The sequence below is a fragment of the Schistocerca nitens genome, chromosome 6, assembly GCF_023898315.1.
Source record: "Schistocerca nitens isolate TAMUIC-IGC-003100 chromosome 6, iqSchNite1.1, whole genome shotgun sequence".
Taxonomy (NCBI): Eukaryota; Metazoa; Arthropoda; class Insecta; order Orthoptera; family Acrididae; genus Schistocerca; species Schistocerca nitens.
This window is the reverse complement of record NC_064619.1, coordinates 212,817,017-212,833,954: the sequence shown is the minus strand read 5'-3', so window position 1 is coordinate 212,833,954 and position 16,938 is coordinate 212,817,017. Positions and strand designations below refer to the sequence as shown.

Here is a 16,938-nt window from a genome sequence, read left to right as displayed (position 1 = left end):
AAGACTTGCCACAACGTCTCGGAAATTTTTTCCACTCTGCAGTCTTCCACAAGCGAGGTCAAATAACTGAAAGTGAAATATCCCGATGGTTCTACAATAACAGAGCAGGGCTCATACCTAGAATGTGCATAAACAAGAACATAAGTTGATGAAGCGAGTCTCATTAAATAATTTTTTAAGTGAATAAGTCAGCTCCAATGAAGGAGAAAAATATATTTGTTTATGACTAGTTATGCAAAAAAGCTAATGGAGAAGGTAAACAGGCTCTATTTATTCCCTTATAAGTACTGTTTGGTGTATTTATATGAATATATTTTCTTTACCAAATAAATATCGATTTTTTGAAGTGTTATTTCACTTCTCAGTACTTTAGCACAAAATTGATCAACAGTATACGCTATGAAGTTTGTTAACGCCATAATAAAATTTTTAGTTGTTAGTTCATCAATTCCGGCATGAAACTACGACTTTTTGTGTCACATATCATAACTCATAACCTCACTTTCACAGTTCCGTACTGGGCTAAGCGAACGGACACGTGACTGTCAAAATACATCTTGATCTGACGGTCAGTGGGAATTGCTCTCAATTTGTTCACAAATCATAGTTCATGACAAAAAGAAATGAAATCGAAAAAGAATGAAATTCGATACTTCTTGTCTCTGGAAAAAAAATCAACAGATATGTGTTCTCTTCGCAGCATATGGTCTTTGATGACCGCGAATGTTTTGAATTTGAAACATCACTCGATCTTGTGGCTTGTATCATTCGTGAAGTGTTTACGTGTATGACGAATGGCTAATATAAAAGTTGCTGTTAAAGTGCGGCCTTTAATAGATCGCGAAAAGAAGGCCGGTGAAAATGTGTGTTGGAAAGTCACGGGCAATAACATCGCTCAAATTGACCCTTCTTCTGGAACTGTGTTGCGTGATGGATATACCTTTGGTAAGTGTAATATAAACAGGCAAAGACTGACTTCGACCCACTGAATTTATAGGTGCAAAATTAGTCATTTTCTAAGTCTTGCCCTGTCGCTGTGGAAATCAATCTTAGGACTACCTGTTAATGATTCATGGTGAGAACTTATGTTAATGTTGTTTCATTGACTAGAGTTAAATGACATTAGAATGAATGGCTGTAAACGGTTATGAATGGAAAATTTCACATTCAAACAGCCCTGAGTGGTCCTATTTGTTTTATTTGCTTAATGTTCAGTTGCAAATGGAATTTTATGGTAGTTATGCTGTTTTGTTAAGGATCTTACTGACTGATATAAACGATTGCTTAAAGGCGTAGGTTGTCAGAGTTTTATAGCTGTGTGTGCATATTTCACTCCTTCTTGCCTCTTCGCTAGCATTAGTAGTAGTAGTAGTAGTAGTTTGCCGCCCCCTCCCCCCCCCCCCCTCCTCCCAAGTGATTAAGTGCTGCAGCATACGCAACGAAGTTCCACAGTTAGAAGCACACTTAAAAAGCGGTGGGCCTCAGTAGTAGACACACAACCTGGAAATTGTCTGCGGTGAATTTTCAGTAATTTTAATTGAATTATTAGGGCATTACAGAAGCATCCGATTCCACCAGTCTGCTGTGACCCAAAACGTCATCAATATGGCGGAATCGCTACTTTCAGCGTATACAAAATGACAATAACGTCACTACACACACGCTAACAAACACAAACAAAAATTAAAACGACGCCATAACGTCTCAGTCCAAAAATAAAATGAAACCAATGGAACAGCCGTGGAAAATTGGGGGCGGTGGGTGTTTGGGTGGGGACACGCGAAATATACAACAATAAAACAACACCGCACCGTCCCAAAACAAATAATTTTAAAAAATTTGGGTCGACAGAAGCGTCCGATCCCACGCGTCGGCTTTGACCCGTGGACGTAAGGGTGTTGTGTGTGACGTCATGACGGCGCGGAGTTTGGTTTGTGAGTGTGGCGTGTTTGTAGATGTCGTCGTGTTGTGCTCTCTGGTGGTATGTTCAGGGTTTTCGTTTGGTGTGGTGTAATGGGCTCAATTTGCTTTTGCTCATTATACAGAATTGTTCTAGTGTCGGCTGTGTTTGTAGTGGAATTCGTTTCAGTGAGTTAACGATTTTGTGTGAAGGTTAATTTAGTGTTGTTCGCTGTACATCGTGTGGTAATTTTAGTAAAATTAATTGGTTGTTGTTTTTGTTCAGGAATGGGTATGACGGATAAAATTAACAGTGTGCAGGTCAAGGGAATTGTTCGATTACAATGTGTAGCTGTGTATGTAGATATTGTTATCGGGAGATGTTTTTGAGCTATATAGGCCAATGGAAGTGTTTGATCCTAATTTATGGGATCGGGAGCCGCTGTTGAGCTATATAGGTCAAGGGAAGTGTCCGATTCCAGATGATACTGTGTTTCGTGGTATTTGGGGAGATTTGTGCTGTCGGTTTTTTCGTCGTTTTGTGTGGTTTTGTATGGGGGTGGGTGTCTAAATTTGTTTATATTTAGTTTGCCCCCCACCGAAAAACACCCCATTTCCCGCACTTGTCCCGTTAGTGTCATTAGGCTTTCTGTGGAAAGTGTTTTTGTTTTTCGATGTATTTTCGTCCTCATAATGTGTATGTACCGACTTTATATGCGCCATATTGGAATCGTGGTTTATGGTCGTTTCCGCCAAAGCAGACGGGCGGGATCGGACGCTTCCGTATTAAAATAATTGAACCACAGCTATAGCACACTGTACTACAGCAGAGAGAAACTTATTCAGTAATATTTGCAGTCTATTTTTGATGTTTGCATCTGACAGACAAGAAAACATGATAGGAGCAGCAACTGTCAGGCGCAAACGTCAAAAATAGACTTTTAAATTGACATGATTATATTGTTATCTATCAACAAGTAAAAGCTCCAGCATGTTTTATGGCTCATAAGAACTAGATGGAACACTTGAAACTGAGAGTAAGTCGAAACAAGCTTGTAGTGTAAATAATTGAAGCAAAAGAAAAATATCATTGTAGCAGCTAAACTGAACTACAAATATTCCTGAATAATGTCATAATTTTTACGTCATACAAGCTGCTGGATCAGTGGAGAAAAAAAAAGCCTATTGTTAAGAGAATAAGCAGCAGTTAAAGAGGTTCAATTAAGAAATATTTATCACAGTATTAATTAATGAAGAATTCTAAAATTTGTTACATCTATGTTTCAGGACTCTAAGTTCTGAGTAACTGCCCAGTAAACTTGCACTACTGACCATTAATTTCTTAAAAAGGTTCCTACATCTTACTAGGCCTACTGTAAATGCTTCAACACAAAAAAGAAAACATCAATACCAAGTACCAAAAGCAGGAAAGGTGGATAAAAACAGTGAAATGAAAACAAAACTTACTTTTTATTTCAAGCACACAAGAAAAATTTTCTTTTAACTGTTACGAAGCTTTAAACCGTTTACTGAATTTGTCTTTAACAATATCAAGTCTTTTATTACTGATGGTGTGTTTCCAATCTTTCACATACTTGTAAATCAATAGAGGAACACATTGTCTTAAAAAATACTGTTCAGAAAAATGGGCCTCGCAAAATATTATTTCCTCTGGAAACTTAAACAGTGAATAGAATGTATTCTTCAATTGTTCCTGGTGTCTACATTTATCTAAGAATGCATACAACTGACTATGAACATTTGCTACAAAGGACATTAAGCTGTCATACAATAATTTTGGGTTTAAAGCATCATATTCTTTGAAACTTGTAAATAAATGATACTCTGTGGGTGTTGGTGAGAACAGAGTTGTTTTACAGTCACTACAGTTGGTTTCCAAGGTGTTACACCCATCTTCCGTAGAATGTAACCAGCTACATATGCTAATGCTTGTCTGTCATTTCTTACATCAGCCCCACCACTACCAGCAGCAGCTTCATTATCAGAAAGGGCACAATATAAAGCACTTCGATCTATAATGGAATGGTCTGTTGTGGAGTCAAGAAAGTTGTCATCACTAGCTCCCAAAAATTGCTTAATGGCATACATCTATCATCCTCACAATTACCTAGTGACTTTGTGGGTAAGGACATGTTATTGACTATAACTGTTTTCAATGCTGCTTTGAACTGAAAGCAAGTTGGGTTGGTGTTTCCACCACCATGCTGCCTCACACAACAAAATACAGGGCTATTACAAATGATTGAAGCAATTTCACAGCTCTACAATAACTTTATTGTTTGAGATATTTTCACAATGCTTTGCACACACATACAAAAACTCAAAAAGTTTTTTTAGGCATTTCCAAATGTTCGATATGTGCCCCTTTAGTGATTCGGCAGACATCAAGCCGATAATCAAGTTCCTCACACACTCGGTGCAGCATGTCCCCATCAATGAGTTCAAAAGCATCGTTGATGCGAGCTCGCAGTTCTGGCAGGTTTTTTTGGTAGAGGAGGTTTAAACACTGAATCTTTCACATAACCCCACAGAAAGAAATCGCATGGGGTTAAGTCGGGAGAGCGTGGAGGCCATGACATGAATTGCTGATCATGATCTCCACCACGACCGATCCATCGGTTTTCCAATCTCCTGTTTAAGAAATGCTGAACATCATGATGGAAGTGCAGTGGAGCACCATCCTGTTGAAAGATGAAGTCGGCGCTGTTTGCCGCCAGTTGTGGCATGAGCCAATTTTCCAGCATGTCCAGATACACGTGTCCTGTAACGTTTTTTTTCGCAGAAGGAAAAAGGGGCCGTAAACTTTAAACCGTGAGATTGCACAAAACACGTTAACTTTTGGTGAATTGCGAATTTGCTGCACGAATGCGTGAGGATTCTCTACCGCCCAGATTCGCACATTGTGTCTGTTCACTTCACCATTAAGAAAAAATGTTGCTTGATCACTGAAAACAAGTTTCGCACTGAACGCATCCTCTTCCATGAGCTGTTGCAACCGCGCCGAAAATTCAAAGTGTTTGACTTTGTCATCGGGTGCCAGGGCTTGTAGCAATTGTAAACGGTAAGGCTTCTGCTTTAGCCTTTTCCGTAAGATTTTCCAAACCTTCGGCTATGGCACGTTTAGCTCCCTGCTTGCTTTATTCGTTGACTTCCGCGGGCTACGCGTGCAACTAGCCCGCACGCTTTCGACCGTTTCTTCGCTCACTGCAGGCCGACCCGTTGATTTCCCCTTACGGAGGCATCCAGAAGCTTTAAACTGCGCATACCATCGCCGAATGGAGTTAGCAGTTGGTGGATCTTTGTTGAACTTCGTCCTGAAGTGTCGTTGCACTGTTATGACTGACTGATGTGAGTGCATTTCAAGCACGACATACGCTTTCTCAGCTCCTGTCGCCATTTTGTCTCACTGCGCTCTGGCGGCAGAAACCTGAAGTGCGGCTTCAGCCGAACAAAACTTTATGAGTTTTTCTACGTATCTGTAGTGTGTCGTGACCATATGTCAATGAATGGAGCTACAGTGAATTTATGAAATCGCTTCAATCATTTGTAATAGCCCTGTACATTCTCCACTGGGTCTTGATTGAAAGCCCTCATGCTTAAAAAATTAAAGCCTTTTTTTTTTAATCTGTTCCAAATGAACATTGGTGATCTTGTTGTAGTTTGCCACCAACTTATGAAACTGAACATATTTGTCTTATCTCTCCCTGTGCCTAGCTCCAACACTTTCCAATTTTCCATCTCCTTTAACAGACTGTACCACATTTCAATATGTGAGGACTCTGCAGAGAGGACACACTTATAAGACTTGCCGTCTTGTGGATAACAATAGGAACTGCTCAATGAATCAAATAAATAATCCATCTTTTCAACAAATTCTGCTGTGTATATTGCCTCAGCAGGTAAGATATTAAATGCCACATAAGTTTCAGTAACTGCAGCAACTGTATGACTAAGCTGGGCTGCAGATACCTTGACTTTCATTTTAGTAAAGGAATCCTTTAATTCAAAATGATTCCTATGTAGTTTTGGCAATGTCTTAAACATCTTCTGCTGATCCAGAAGAAAAGCCCTGTAAATATATTCAAAACTGGCCTCTTTTTTAAGCCCAAACTGTATTTTATTTCCTAGCAGAGCATTTCTAGTATTTTTTTAATAGATGTGGGACATCATAAATGACTGCAATAGGTTCATCTCTGACTACAAAATGAAATGGACTGGACTCAATAGATTTCTCACTGCAGAGTTTCTTCAGTGCTCTCTGGTTGGTTGCACCCTGGCCACAAACTGTACAAACTACCTTTAGCCCTAAATAAGCGGGTCGACAGAAGCGTCCGATCCCACCCATCGACTTTGACCCGTGACGTAAGGGTGTTGTGGTGTGTGACGTCATGACGGCGCGGAGTTTGGTTTGTGAGTGTGGTGGCGTGTTTGTAGATGTCGTCCTCTTGTGGTTTGTTGTGCCCTCTGGTGGTATGTTCAGGGCTTTCGTTTGTGTGGTGTAATGGGCTCAGGTTGGTGTTGCTCATTATACAGAATTGTTCAACTGTTGGCTGTGTTTGTAGTGCAATTAGTTTCAGTGAGTTAACGATTTAGTGGTTTTGTGTGGAGGTTAATTTAGTATTGTTCGCTGTAGGTCGTGTGGTAATTTGAGTAAATTAATCGGTTGTTGTTTTTGTTCAGGACTGAATTTGAAGGATAAAGTTAATAGCGTGCGTCTGTGAGCAATGATGAGAAATACTGTGTTAAAGCTGATAAAGTTTTTACAGCTGTTTGGGAAGTGTTCGATCCCAATTTATGGGATCGGGAGCTGCTGTTGAGCTATATAGGTCAGGGGAAGTTTTTGATCCTAATTTATGGGATCGGGAGCTGCTGTTGAGTTATATAGGTCAGGGGAAGTTTTCGATCCCAATTTATGGGATCGGGAGCTGCTGTTTAGCTATCTAAGTCAAGGGAAGTGTCAGATTCCAGATGATATTGTGTTTAGTGGAATTTGCGGAGTTTTGTGTTGTCGGTTTTTTTCGTCGTTTTGTATGGGGGTGGGTGTCTAAATTTGTTTATATTTAGTTTGTCCCCACCCAAAACCCCCCAATTTCCCGCGCTTGCCCCGTTAGTATCATTAGGCTTTTTGTAAAACGTGTGTGTGTTTGTTGTTCGATGTGTTTTCGTGTTTATAATGTGTACGTAACGACTTCATATGCGCCATGTTGGAATCGTGGTTTATGGTTGCTTCCGCCATATTTGTGACGTCATGGGTCAAAGCAGACGGGTGGGATCGGACGCTTCTGTATTTCCAAAAATTTATTTGCAGCGTTCCACCACACCAACAAAACCACAGGAATCTGACACTCCCTTGATCTGTATAGCTCAACTGCAGCTACCAGTACCAAAAATCAGCACCTACAACCTAAAAAGAGGAATCTGAGATTTACATTGACCTATATACCTCAAGTGCTGCTATTGATACCAAAAATCCAAGACAGACATCATCATCCATCTCAGGATGTAATGATACTCTGAACTTCGCTATCATATCCATACCTAACAAAAAAGCAATAAAAATATTAGAATTCTTTCTATACAAAAAATACCAGACCAATCAGACCTAACAGAAATGCCAAACAAATAAACCTTAATAGCTCACCAAAAAAAACTTCCACAAGCCATGTTGCTGCACCAACAACCTGAACTGAAAACCACATTAGCACGATGACAACTAAAACTCAAATGAGGTCAAGACAACATGTTAATCTCACCAAGTCCACATCTGTTACCAGAGGGCACCATCAGATAAAACATGTCATCTACAAAAACAATCATCTCAAAAACTCCGTGCCATTGTGACCTCCCACACCAAAACACCATTACGTCACGAGTCAAAGCAGATGGGTGGATTCAGATGCTCCCATTGACCCGCAACGTGGAAGTGTTTTCAGTAAGTTATTAAGGTTTTTTTTTTTATTTGTGTTTGGCGTTTTCGTTAGGTCCGATTGGTTTCGTGGTTTTTGTGCGGAAAGAAGTCAAATTTTCTGACAGAAGAATTTCTAGGAGCTAGTATCCACAAGTATGTAGCATTGTACAAACACTGTGCAATAATAATTGGACAGAGTATACAGGGCATAATTATACAAAACATAGAAGCATCGTTATACTAAACATAAACATACTAAGTTACATAGTGATACAGTAGGTCAGCTGAAAGAATTTTTGAATGTGGTAAAATGAATGATCCAATAGCTGCTGTACTATTTAATTTTTAAAAAATTATACCCGTAGACCAAATATAGATTGGTAATCGTTGAAAATGTTGAGTGGGTTCACGTTGTGAGAATTTCCAGTTCTTGCTAACCTGTGCCTTGGTATATCTAAATTAGCCTTTTGCACATACCTGATTGATATGTTCTTCCCAGTGTGGTTTGGAGTTGATGTAAATGCCTCGAAGTTTTATTGACCTATTCTCTATTTCATTAGATATTCCAATTAGGAGTTGTTGTGTTTTATTGGGATTATGAAGGAGTTTATTAGCTACAAATCAGTCCAAGGCTGTATCAAGAATTTCTTTTGTTATCCTATTCAGATCTGAGTTTCTCCAAAGTGTAGTAAGTAGTGCTGTATCATCTGTGTAACATATGACTGGATGAGTTACGTTGTTAGGCAAATCATTGATTGCTGCAATGAAGAAGAAAAGTCCATGAATAGATGCTTGTGGAACACCTCCATGAAGGAGGAATTCATTTTTCTGACTGAGACAAGCTGTTTTCTGCTGCTTAACTAAGAATGCATCATAGCTAATGTGCTCCCATGCACACCATAAATCTCCAGCTGCCTTACTATTATGTCAATAAGAATGCAATCGAATGCTTTGGTTAGGTCACCTAATAGCAGAAGTCGATGTTTTTGTCTTCAAGAGCTGTTTGTTTGATATGTAGTTTCCAAAATGGCTGCTGTTGTTTCTCCCTTGCCAAAACCAAACTAATTGTTACATAGGAGATTGTGTTTCTCAAAGTAAATAGTTATTTGTGTGTCTTGCAGTGCCTCAAATATCTATGAAAATATTGGCACAGTTGAGACTGCTCTGCAGCTTTGGGGAAGTTGTTTGTACCACATACAGAGTGGACAGAGATTCAGGACACTGTTGTCCTTGGGGTGGGAAACTGTATCTACTGGTGGAAGAATCAACAATGATCAATGGGATGAGGATGCAGAAGGCTAAGGAAACCACTGCATTAAAGACATGTATCCACAGGACATGTGGCCTGTAATTGAAAAAGTGTCATGATCATCTCTCCATTGGCAAGAGATTCTGGAATAGTCCCCCATTCAGATCTCCAGGAGGGGACTGTGAGAAAAAGATTGAATAATCAATGAAAGGATAATGTTCTACAAGTTGGGACTTGGAATGTCAGAAGCTTGAACATGGTAGGGAAGCCATAAAATCTGAAAAGCAAAGTGCAAAGCCTCAATCGAGATATAGTAGGTGTCAGTGAGGTGAAATGGAATGAGGACAAGGATTTCTGGTGAAACGACTATAGGGCAATATCAAAAGCAGCAGAAAATGGTATAATGAGAGTAGAATTTGTTATGAATGGGAAGGTAGGGCAGAGAGTGTGTTACTGTGAACAGTTCAGCGATAGGGTTGCTCTTTCCAGAATTGGCAGCTAATCAAAGTTGAAACAATGGCTTATGTATATGTGCTGATGTCGCTAGCTGACAGTGAAGAGATAGAAAAAGTGTATAAGGATACTGAAAGGGGGAGGAATGCGTTTGCAGGGGAAGGAGGAGAAGAAAAGTTTACAGACGAGTATGGGCTTGGGACAAGAAATGAGAGAGAAGAAAGACTAAGTTCTGTAATAAATTTCAGTTAATAATAGCAAATACTCTGTTCAAGAATCACTAGAGGAGGAGGTATACCTGGAAAAGGCTGGGTAATACCTGAAGATTTCAGTTATATTACATCATGGTCAGATAGAGATTCTGAAATCAGATACAGGATTGTAAGACATATGCAGGAGCAGATATAGACTCAGATCACAATTTAGTAGTGATGATGAGTAGGCTGAAGTTTGAGATTAGCCAGGAAGAATCAGTATGCCAAGAAGTGGAATACAGAAGTACTAAGGAATGATGAGATACACTTGAAGCTAAGGCTGTAGATACAGCAATAAGGAGTAGTTCAGTAGGCAGTAAAGTTGAGGAGGAATGGACATCTGTAAAAAGGGCAGTCATAGAACTTGGACAGAAAAACATAGGTATGAAGAAGTTAACTGTGAAGAAACATGGGTAACATAAGAAATTCTTCACTTGATCGATGAAAGAAGTAAGTACAAAAATGTTCAGGGAAATTGAGGAAACATAAATACAAATCACTGAGGAATTAAATAAATAGGAAGTGCAGGGAAGCTAAGAGGAAATGGCTGCATGAAAAATGTGAGAAAATCGAAAAAGAAATGATGGTTGGAAGGACTGACTCAGCATACAGGAAAGTAAACACAATCTTCATTAAAAGTAGGCCTAAAAGTAATTTTGGCAACATTACGAGTGCAACAGGGATGCCACTGTTAAATACAGAGGAGAGAGTGGATAGGTGGAAAGATTACATTGAAGTTTCCTATGAGTGGGAAGATTTGTCTGATGTGACAGAAGAAGTAACAGGAGTCGATTTAGACGAGGTAGGGGATCCAGTATTAGAATCAGAATTTCAGAGAGCTTTGGAGTACTTAAGATTAAATAAGGCAGAAGGGGTAGATATCATTCTATCAGAAGTGGCAACAAAACAACTATGTTCATTAGTGTGTAGAATGTATGAGTCCATGGCGACGTACCATTTGACTTTTGGAAAAAATATCATCCGCAAAATTCCGAAGACTGCAGAAACTGATGAGCATGAGAATTATCGCACAATCAGCTTAACAGCTCATGCATCCAAGTTGCTTACAAGAAAGATATACGGAAGAATGGAAAAGGGATGTGTTAGATTATGATCAGTTTGGCTTTAGGAAAAGTGAAGGCATAAAGGCCTCATAGAAGCAATTTTGACATAGCAGTTGATAATGGAAGCAAGACTAAAGAACAATCAAGACATGTTCATTGTATTTATCAACCTGGAAAAAGCACTCAGCTATTGTAAAATGGTGCAAGACATTTGAAATTCTGAGAAAAATAGAGGTAAGATATATGGTGAGACAAATAATGTACAATAAAACTTTGAACATAGCTGCTAAGGTTCAGTGACCGTATCAGAATTATATTGTAACAAATAAGCCCTTGGTCACAAATATTAAGTTGACTTAATATTTGTGACCGAGGGCTTATTTGTTACAATATAATATACAATATGTACAAGAGCCAAGAGGGAATAATAAGAGTGGACAACCAAGAACAAAGTGCTCGGATTAAAAAGGGTGTAAGACAGAGACATGTAGTCGTTTGTCACTACTGTTGAATCTGTACAACGAAGAAGCAATGATGGAATTAAAAGAAACTCAAGGTGAAAGGATATCAGTGATAGGATTTACTGATGACATTGCTATCCTGAGAGAATGTGGAAATTACGTGATCTGCTGAATAAAATGAACAGTCTAATGAATACAGAATACAGATTGAGGGCAAATCGAAGAAGGTTGAAAGAAATGAGAAGTAGCAGAAATGAAAACGGAAAACTGAACATCAGAATTGATGGTCACAAAGTAGGTGAAGTTAGTTTATTCTGCTATCTAGGCAGCAAAATAACTAGTGATGGATGGAGCAAGGAGGACATCAAAAGCAGACTCCCACCGGCGAAAAGGGCATACCTGGCTGAGGGAAGTCTAATAGTATCAAACATAGGCCTTAATCTGTGGAAGAAATTTCTGAGAATGCGTGTTTGCAGCACAGTGTTGTATGGTAGTGAAACATGGACTAGGGGGAAAGTGGAACAGAAGAGAATCAAATCATCTGAGAAGTGGTGCTGCAGGTGAATGTTGAAAATTAGGTGGACTGATATGGTAAGGAGTGAGGAGGTCCTGTGCAGAATCAGAGAGGAAAGGAATATGGCGAAAACACTGACAAGCAGAAGGGAGAGAATGATAGGATATCTGTTAAGACATCAGGGATTGGCTTGCATGGCACTAGAGGGAGCTGTAGAGGGTAAAAACTGTAGAGGAAGACAGAGCGTGGAAAACATCCAGCAAAATTTTGGGGATTTAGGTTGCAAGTGCTACTCAAAGATGAAGAGGTTGGCACAGGAGAGGAATTTGTGGCGGGCTGCATCAGACCAGTCAGAAGACTGATGACTCAAAAAAGATTACGTTTACACATTTATCCATTTTCTTTCACATACTTGGAGTGAGCATCTGAGCTAGAGTCCCTATTTTGTCACACGAGCAAAGTTTTTACATTTTAGATTGTGTTTTGGAAAATGTCTTGTGTTATTTGAAAATAACTTAACTGCGACATATGCATGGCATCTTGTTAAGGTACTTACGACTGATGTTACTGAATTTGCTGTCATGACCTTAGCACATTCTCATGAGTTGGTGTATTTAATACTTGAATGACTGTTACACGTTACAGAATGTTCATCATTTTAATATATTTGATTTTTACTGTAGATTTGACCGTGACTGGAAAATGTGGGGAAGGAAAACGAGTAGTGGGATTTATTGAGAGGATGAATGCGGTGGGGAAAACAGTGGAGAAGTCACATTTCCCATTCTTAGATCTGTAAAATAGTTGGTTTGGAGAGAGGAACAGGGAAGAGAAATCTGTACCCTTCAGGCACAGTTGTAAGACATGAGCAAAAGATTAATGTGGTTGTAGGTGTGGCTGTGTGTGTGTGTGGGGGGGGGGGGGGGTTGGGAATTTGCAGCTGCGAGGAAGGCTGGAAGGGGTAGGGCACGGTGTAACACTCACAGTTGGGCCATTCTCAGTAAATGGGCATGCTTTGTAAAGTTCTCTATTTTTTAAATTTTGGTAATAATTATGTTTTCCTCCCCCCATGAACCATGGACCTTGCCGTTGGTGGGGAGGCTTGCGTGCCTCAGCGATACAGATGGCCGTACCATAGGTGCAACGACAATGGAGGGGTATCTGTTGAGAGGCCAGACAAACGTGTGGTTCCTGAAGAGGAACAGCAGGCTTTTCAGTTGTTGCAGGGGCAACAGTCTGGATGATTGACTGATCTGGCCTTGTAACACTAACCAAAATGGCCTTGCCGTGCTGGTACTGCGAACGGCTGAAAGCAGGGAGAAACTACAGCCGTGATTTTTCCTGAGGCTATGCAGCTTTACTGTATGGTTAAATGATGATGGCATCCTCTTGGGTAAAATATTCCGGAGGTAAAGTAGTCCCTCATTCAGATCTCCGGGCGGGAACTCCTCAAGAGGACGTCGTTATCAGGAGAAAGAAAACTGGCATTCTACGGATCGGAGCGTGGAATGTCCGCTCCCTTAATCGGGCAGGTAGGTTAGAAAATTTAAAAAGGGAAATGGATAGGTTAAAGTTAGATATAGTGGGAATTAGTGGAAGTTCGGTGGCAGGAGGAACAAGACTTTTGGTCAGGTGAATACAGGGTTATAAATACAAAATCAAATAGGGGTACTGCAGGAGTAGGTTTAATAATGAATAAAAAAAATAGGAGTTCGGGTAAGCTACTACAAACAGCATAGTGAACACATTATTGTGGCTAAGATAGACACGAAGCCCACGCCTACTACAGTCGTACAAGTTTATATGCCAACTAGCTCTGCAGATGATGAAGAAATTGATGAAATGTATGATGAAATAAAAGAAAATATTCAGGTAGTGAAGGGAGACGAAAATTTAATAGTCATGGGTGACTGGAATCCGAGAGTAGGAAAAGGGAGAGAAGGAAACATAGTAGGTGAATATGGATTGGGGGTAAGAAATGAAAGAGGAACCTGTCTGGTAGAATTTTGCACAGAGCATAACTTAATCATAGTTAACACTTGGTTCAAGAATCATAAAAGAAGGTTGTATACATGGAAGAATCCTTGAGATAGTAGAAGGTATCAGATAGATTATATAATGGTAGGACAGAGATTTAGGAACCAGGTTTTAAATTGTAAGCCATTTCCAGGGGCAGACGTGGACTCTGACCACAATCTATTGGTTATGAACTGTAGATCGAAACTGAAGAAACTGCAAAAAAAAGTGGGAATTTAAGTAGATGGGACCTGGATAAACTGACTAAACCAGAGGCTGTACAGAGTTTCAGGGAGAGCATAAAGGAACAATTGTCAGGAATGGGGGAAAGAAATACAATAGAAGAAGAATGGGTAGCTCTCAGGGATGAAGTAGTGAAGGCAGCAGAGGATCATATAGGTAGAAAGACGAGGGCTAGTAGAAATCCTTGAGTAACAGAGGAAATATTGAGTTTAATTGATGAAAGGAGAAAATATAAAAATGCAGAAAATGAAGCAGACAAAAAGGAATACAAAAATCTCAAAAATGAGATCGACAGTAAGTGCAAAATGGCTAAGCAGGGATGGCTAGAGGACAAATGTAAGGATGTAGAGGCTTATCTCACTAGGGGTAAGATAGATACTGCCTACAGGAAAATTAAAGAGACCTTTGGAGAAAAGAGAACCACTTGTATGAATATCAATAGCTCAGATGGAAACCCAGTTTTAAGTGGAAAAGGGAAAGCAGAAAGGTGGAATATTATGGAAATGGAAGAGAATGTAGATGAAGATGAAATGGGAGATACGATACTGCGTGAAGAGTTTGACAGAGCACTGAAACACCTGAGACGAAACAAGGCCCCTGGAGTAGACAACGTACCATTAGAACTACTGACGGCCTTGGGAGATCCAGTCCTGACAAAACTCTACCATCTGGTGAGCAAGATGTATGAGACAGGTGAAACACCCTCAGACTTTAAGAAGAATATGATAATTCCAATCCCAAAGAAAACAGGTGTTGACAGATGTGAAAATTACTGAACTATCAGTTTAATAAGTCACAGCTGCAAAATACTAACACGAATTCTTTACAGACAAATGGAAAAACTGGTAGAAGCCGACCTCGGGGAAGATCAGTTTGGATTCCGTAGAAATGTTGGAACACATGAGGCAATACTGACCCTATGACTTATCTTAGAAGAAAGATTAAGGAAAGGCAAACTTACGTTTCTAGCATTTGTATATTTAGAGAAAGCTTTTGATAATGTTGACTGGAATACTCCCTTTCAATTTCTAAGGGTGGCAGGGGTAAAACACAGGGAGCGAAAGGCTGTTTACAATTTGTACAGAAACCAGATGGCAGTTATGAGAGTCGAGGGGCAGTGGTTGGGAAGGGAGTGAGACAGGGTCGTAGCCTCTCCCCGATGTTATTCAATCTGTATATTGAGCAAGCAATAAAGGAAACAAAAGAAAAATTCGGAGTTGGAATTAAAATCCATGGAGAAGAAATAAAAACTTTAAGGTTCACCGATGACATTGTAATTCTGTCAGAGACAGCAAAGGACTTGGAAGAGCAGTTGAATGGAATGGACAGTGTCTTGAAAGGAGGATATAAGATGAACATCAACAAAAGTAAAACGAGGATAATGGAATGTAGTCGAATTAAGTCGGGTGATGCTGAGGGAATTAGATTAGGAAATGAGACACTTAAATTAGTAAAGGAGTTTTGCTATTTGGGGAGCAAAATAACTGTTGATAGTCGAAGTAGAGAGGATATAAAATGTAGACTGGCAATGGCAAGGAAAGCATTTCTGAAGAAGAGAAATTTGTTAACATCGAATATAGATTTAAGTGTCAGGAAGTCATTAATGAAAGTATTTGTATGGAGTGTAGCCATGTATGGAGGTGAAACATGGACGATAAATAGTTTAGAAAAGAAGAGAATAGAAGCTTTCGAAATGCGGTGCTACAGAAGAATGCTGAAGATTAGATGGGTAAATCACATAACTAATGAGGAGGTATTGAATAGAATTGGGGAGAAGAGGAGTTTGTGGCACAACTTGACAAGAAGAAGGGACCGGTTGGTAGGACATGTTCTGAGGCATCAAGTGATCACATATTTATCATTGGAGGGCAGCGTGGAGGATAAAAATCGTAGAGGGAGACCGAGAGATGAATACACTAAGCAGATTCAGAAGGATGTAGGCTGCAGTAGGTACTGGGAGATGAAGCTTGCAGAGGATAGAGTAGCATAGAGAGCTGCATCAAACCAGTCTCAGGACTGAAGACCACAACAACAACAACAACATGAAAATTTGTGCTGGACAGGACTCATACCCGGATTTCCCAGGTATTGCGAGCAGCCGCATTAATCAGTTCAGCTATATGTGCACGCTCCCTGGACTGGTCAAAACCTCCATGTGCAACATTGTCCATATCCCATACTGCTCATACATTATGTAATTACCTCAATAGGGAGAGGCAATGTTGTTACAGTCATTTTAGCATGTTTAGGCATGAAATATTTAGTTTGCAATGTCTGTGTTGTACCGTGTATGTTATTATGCAATGTCCTTATAGATGCATGAATGTCTACTTAATTTACCTGTATATCTTTCCACCTTCTATTTTGGTCCGAAAGTGCAACGATCTCTGCTTCCTCAACATTTTCCAAATTCTGTTATTAAATCACAGTGTATCTTTTACATCCTTCACCCACTTACCACATACTTCTCCTAAGTGCGATTTATGATCATTTTAAATATTGCCTGTAATTCCTCTGTGTCCATGATATTGGAGCTATATGTTAGACTTTTGCTGTCCAAATAGGCTGCTGATAGCTGTGTATCAGCTCTTTCCTAGCCTTGATGGATTTGTTGACTTCTCATTGCTATGATGATCATGATCACTAATCCTTGAGTTTACTGGCACTGTCGATAAGGCCAGGTCTGTTTGTAACTAAAGGGTCTAAAATGTTTTCTTTTCGTCTGTGTTGCTGAACTAGATACTCAAGACATTTCTCAGAAAATGTTTTTGAAACTGCTTTGAGATAGGACTGCTGATATTTTTAAAAATATCAGTGATCCGATATATTGATATTTTAAAAGAAATCATTATCAGC

General features: G+C 39.6%; 1 protein-coding gene across 1 annotated transcript in view; it reads left to right on the top strand.

The window, feature by feature from the left end:
- Window positions 1-750: 750 nt before the first annotated feature.
- LOC126263130 (uncharacterized) overlaps window positions 751-16,938 on the top strand; it is a 252,741-nt gene continuing 236,553 nt past the window's right edge. The window contains exon 1 of the mRNA XM_049960152.1: window positions 751-945. Within this exon, the coding sequence (XP_049816109.1) occupies window positions 795-945 (151 nt within the window). The 5' untranslated portion in view covers window positions 751-794. The remainder of the gene's footprint in view (window positions 946-16,938) is intronic.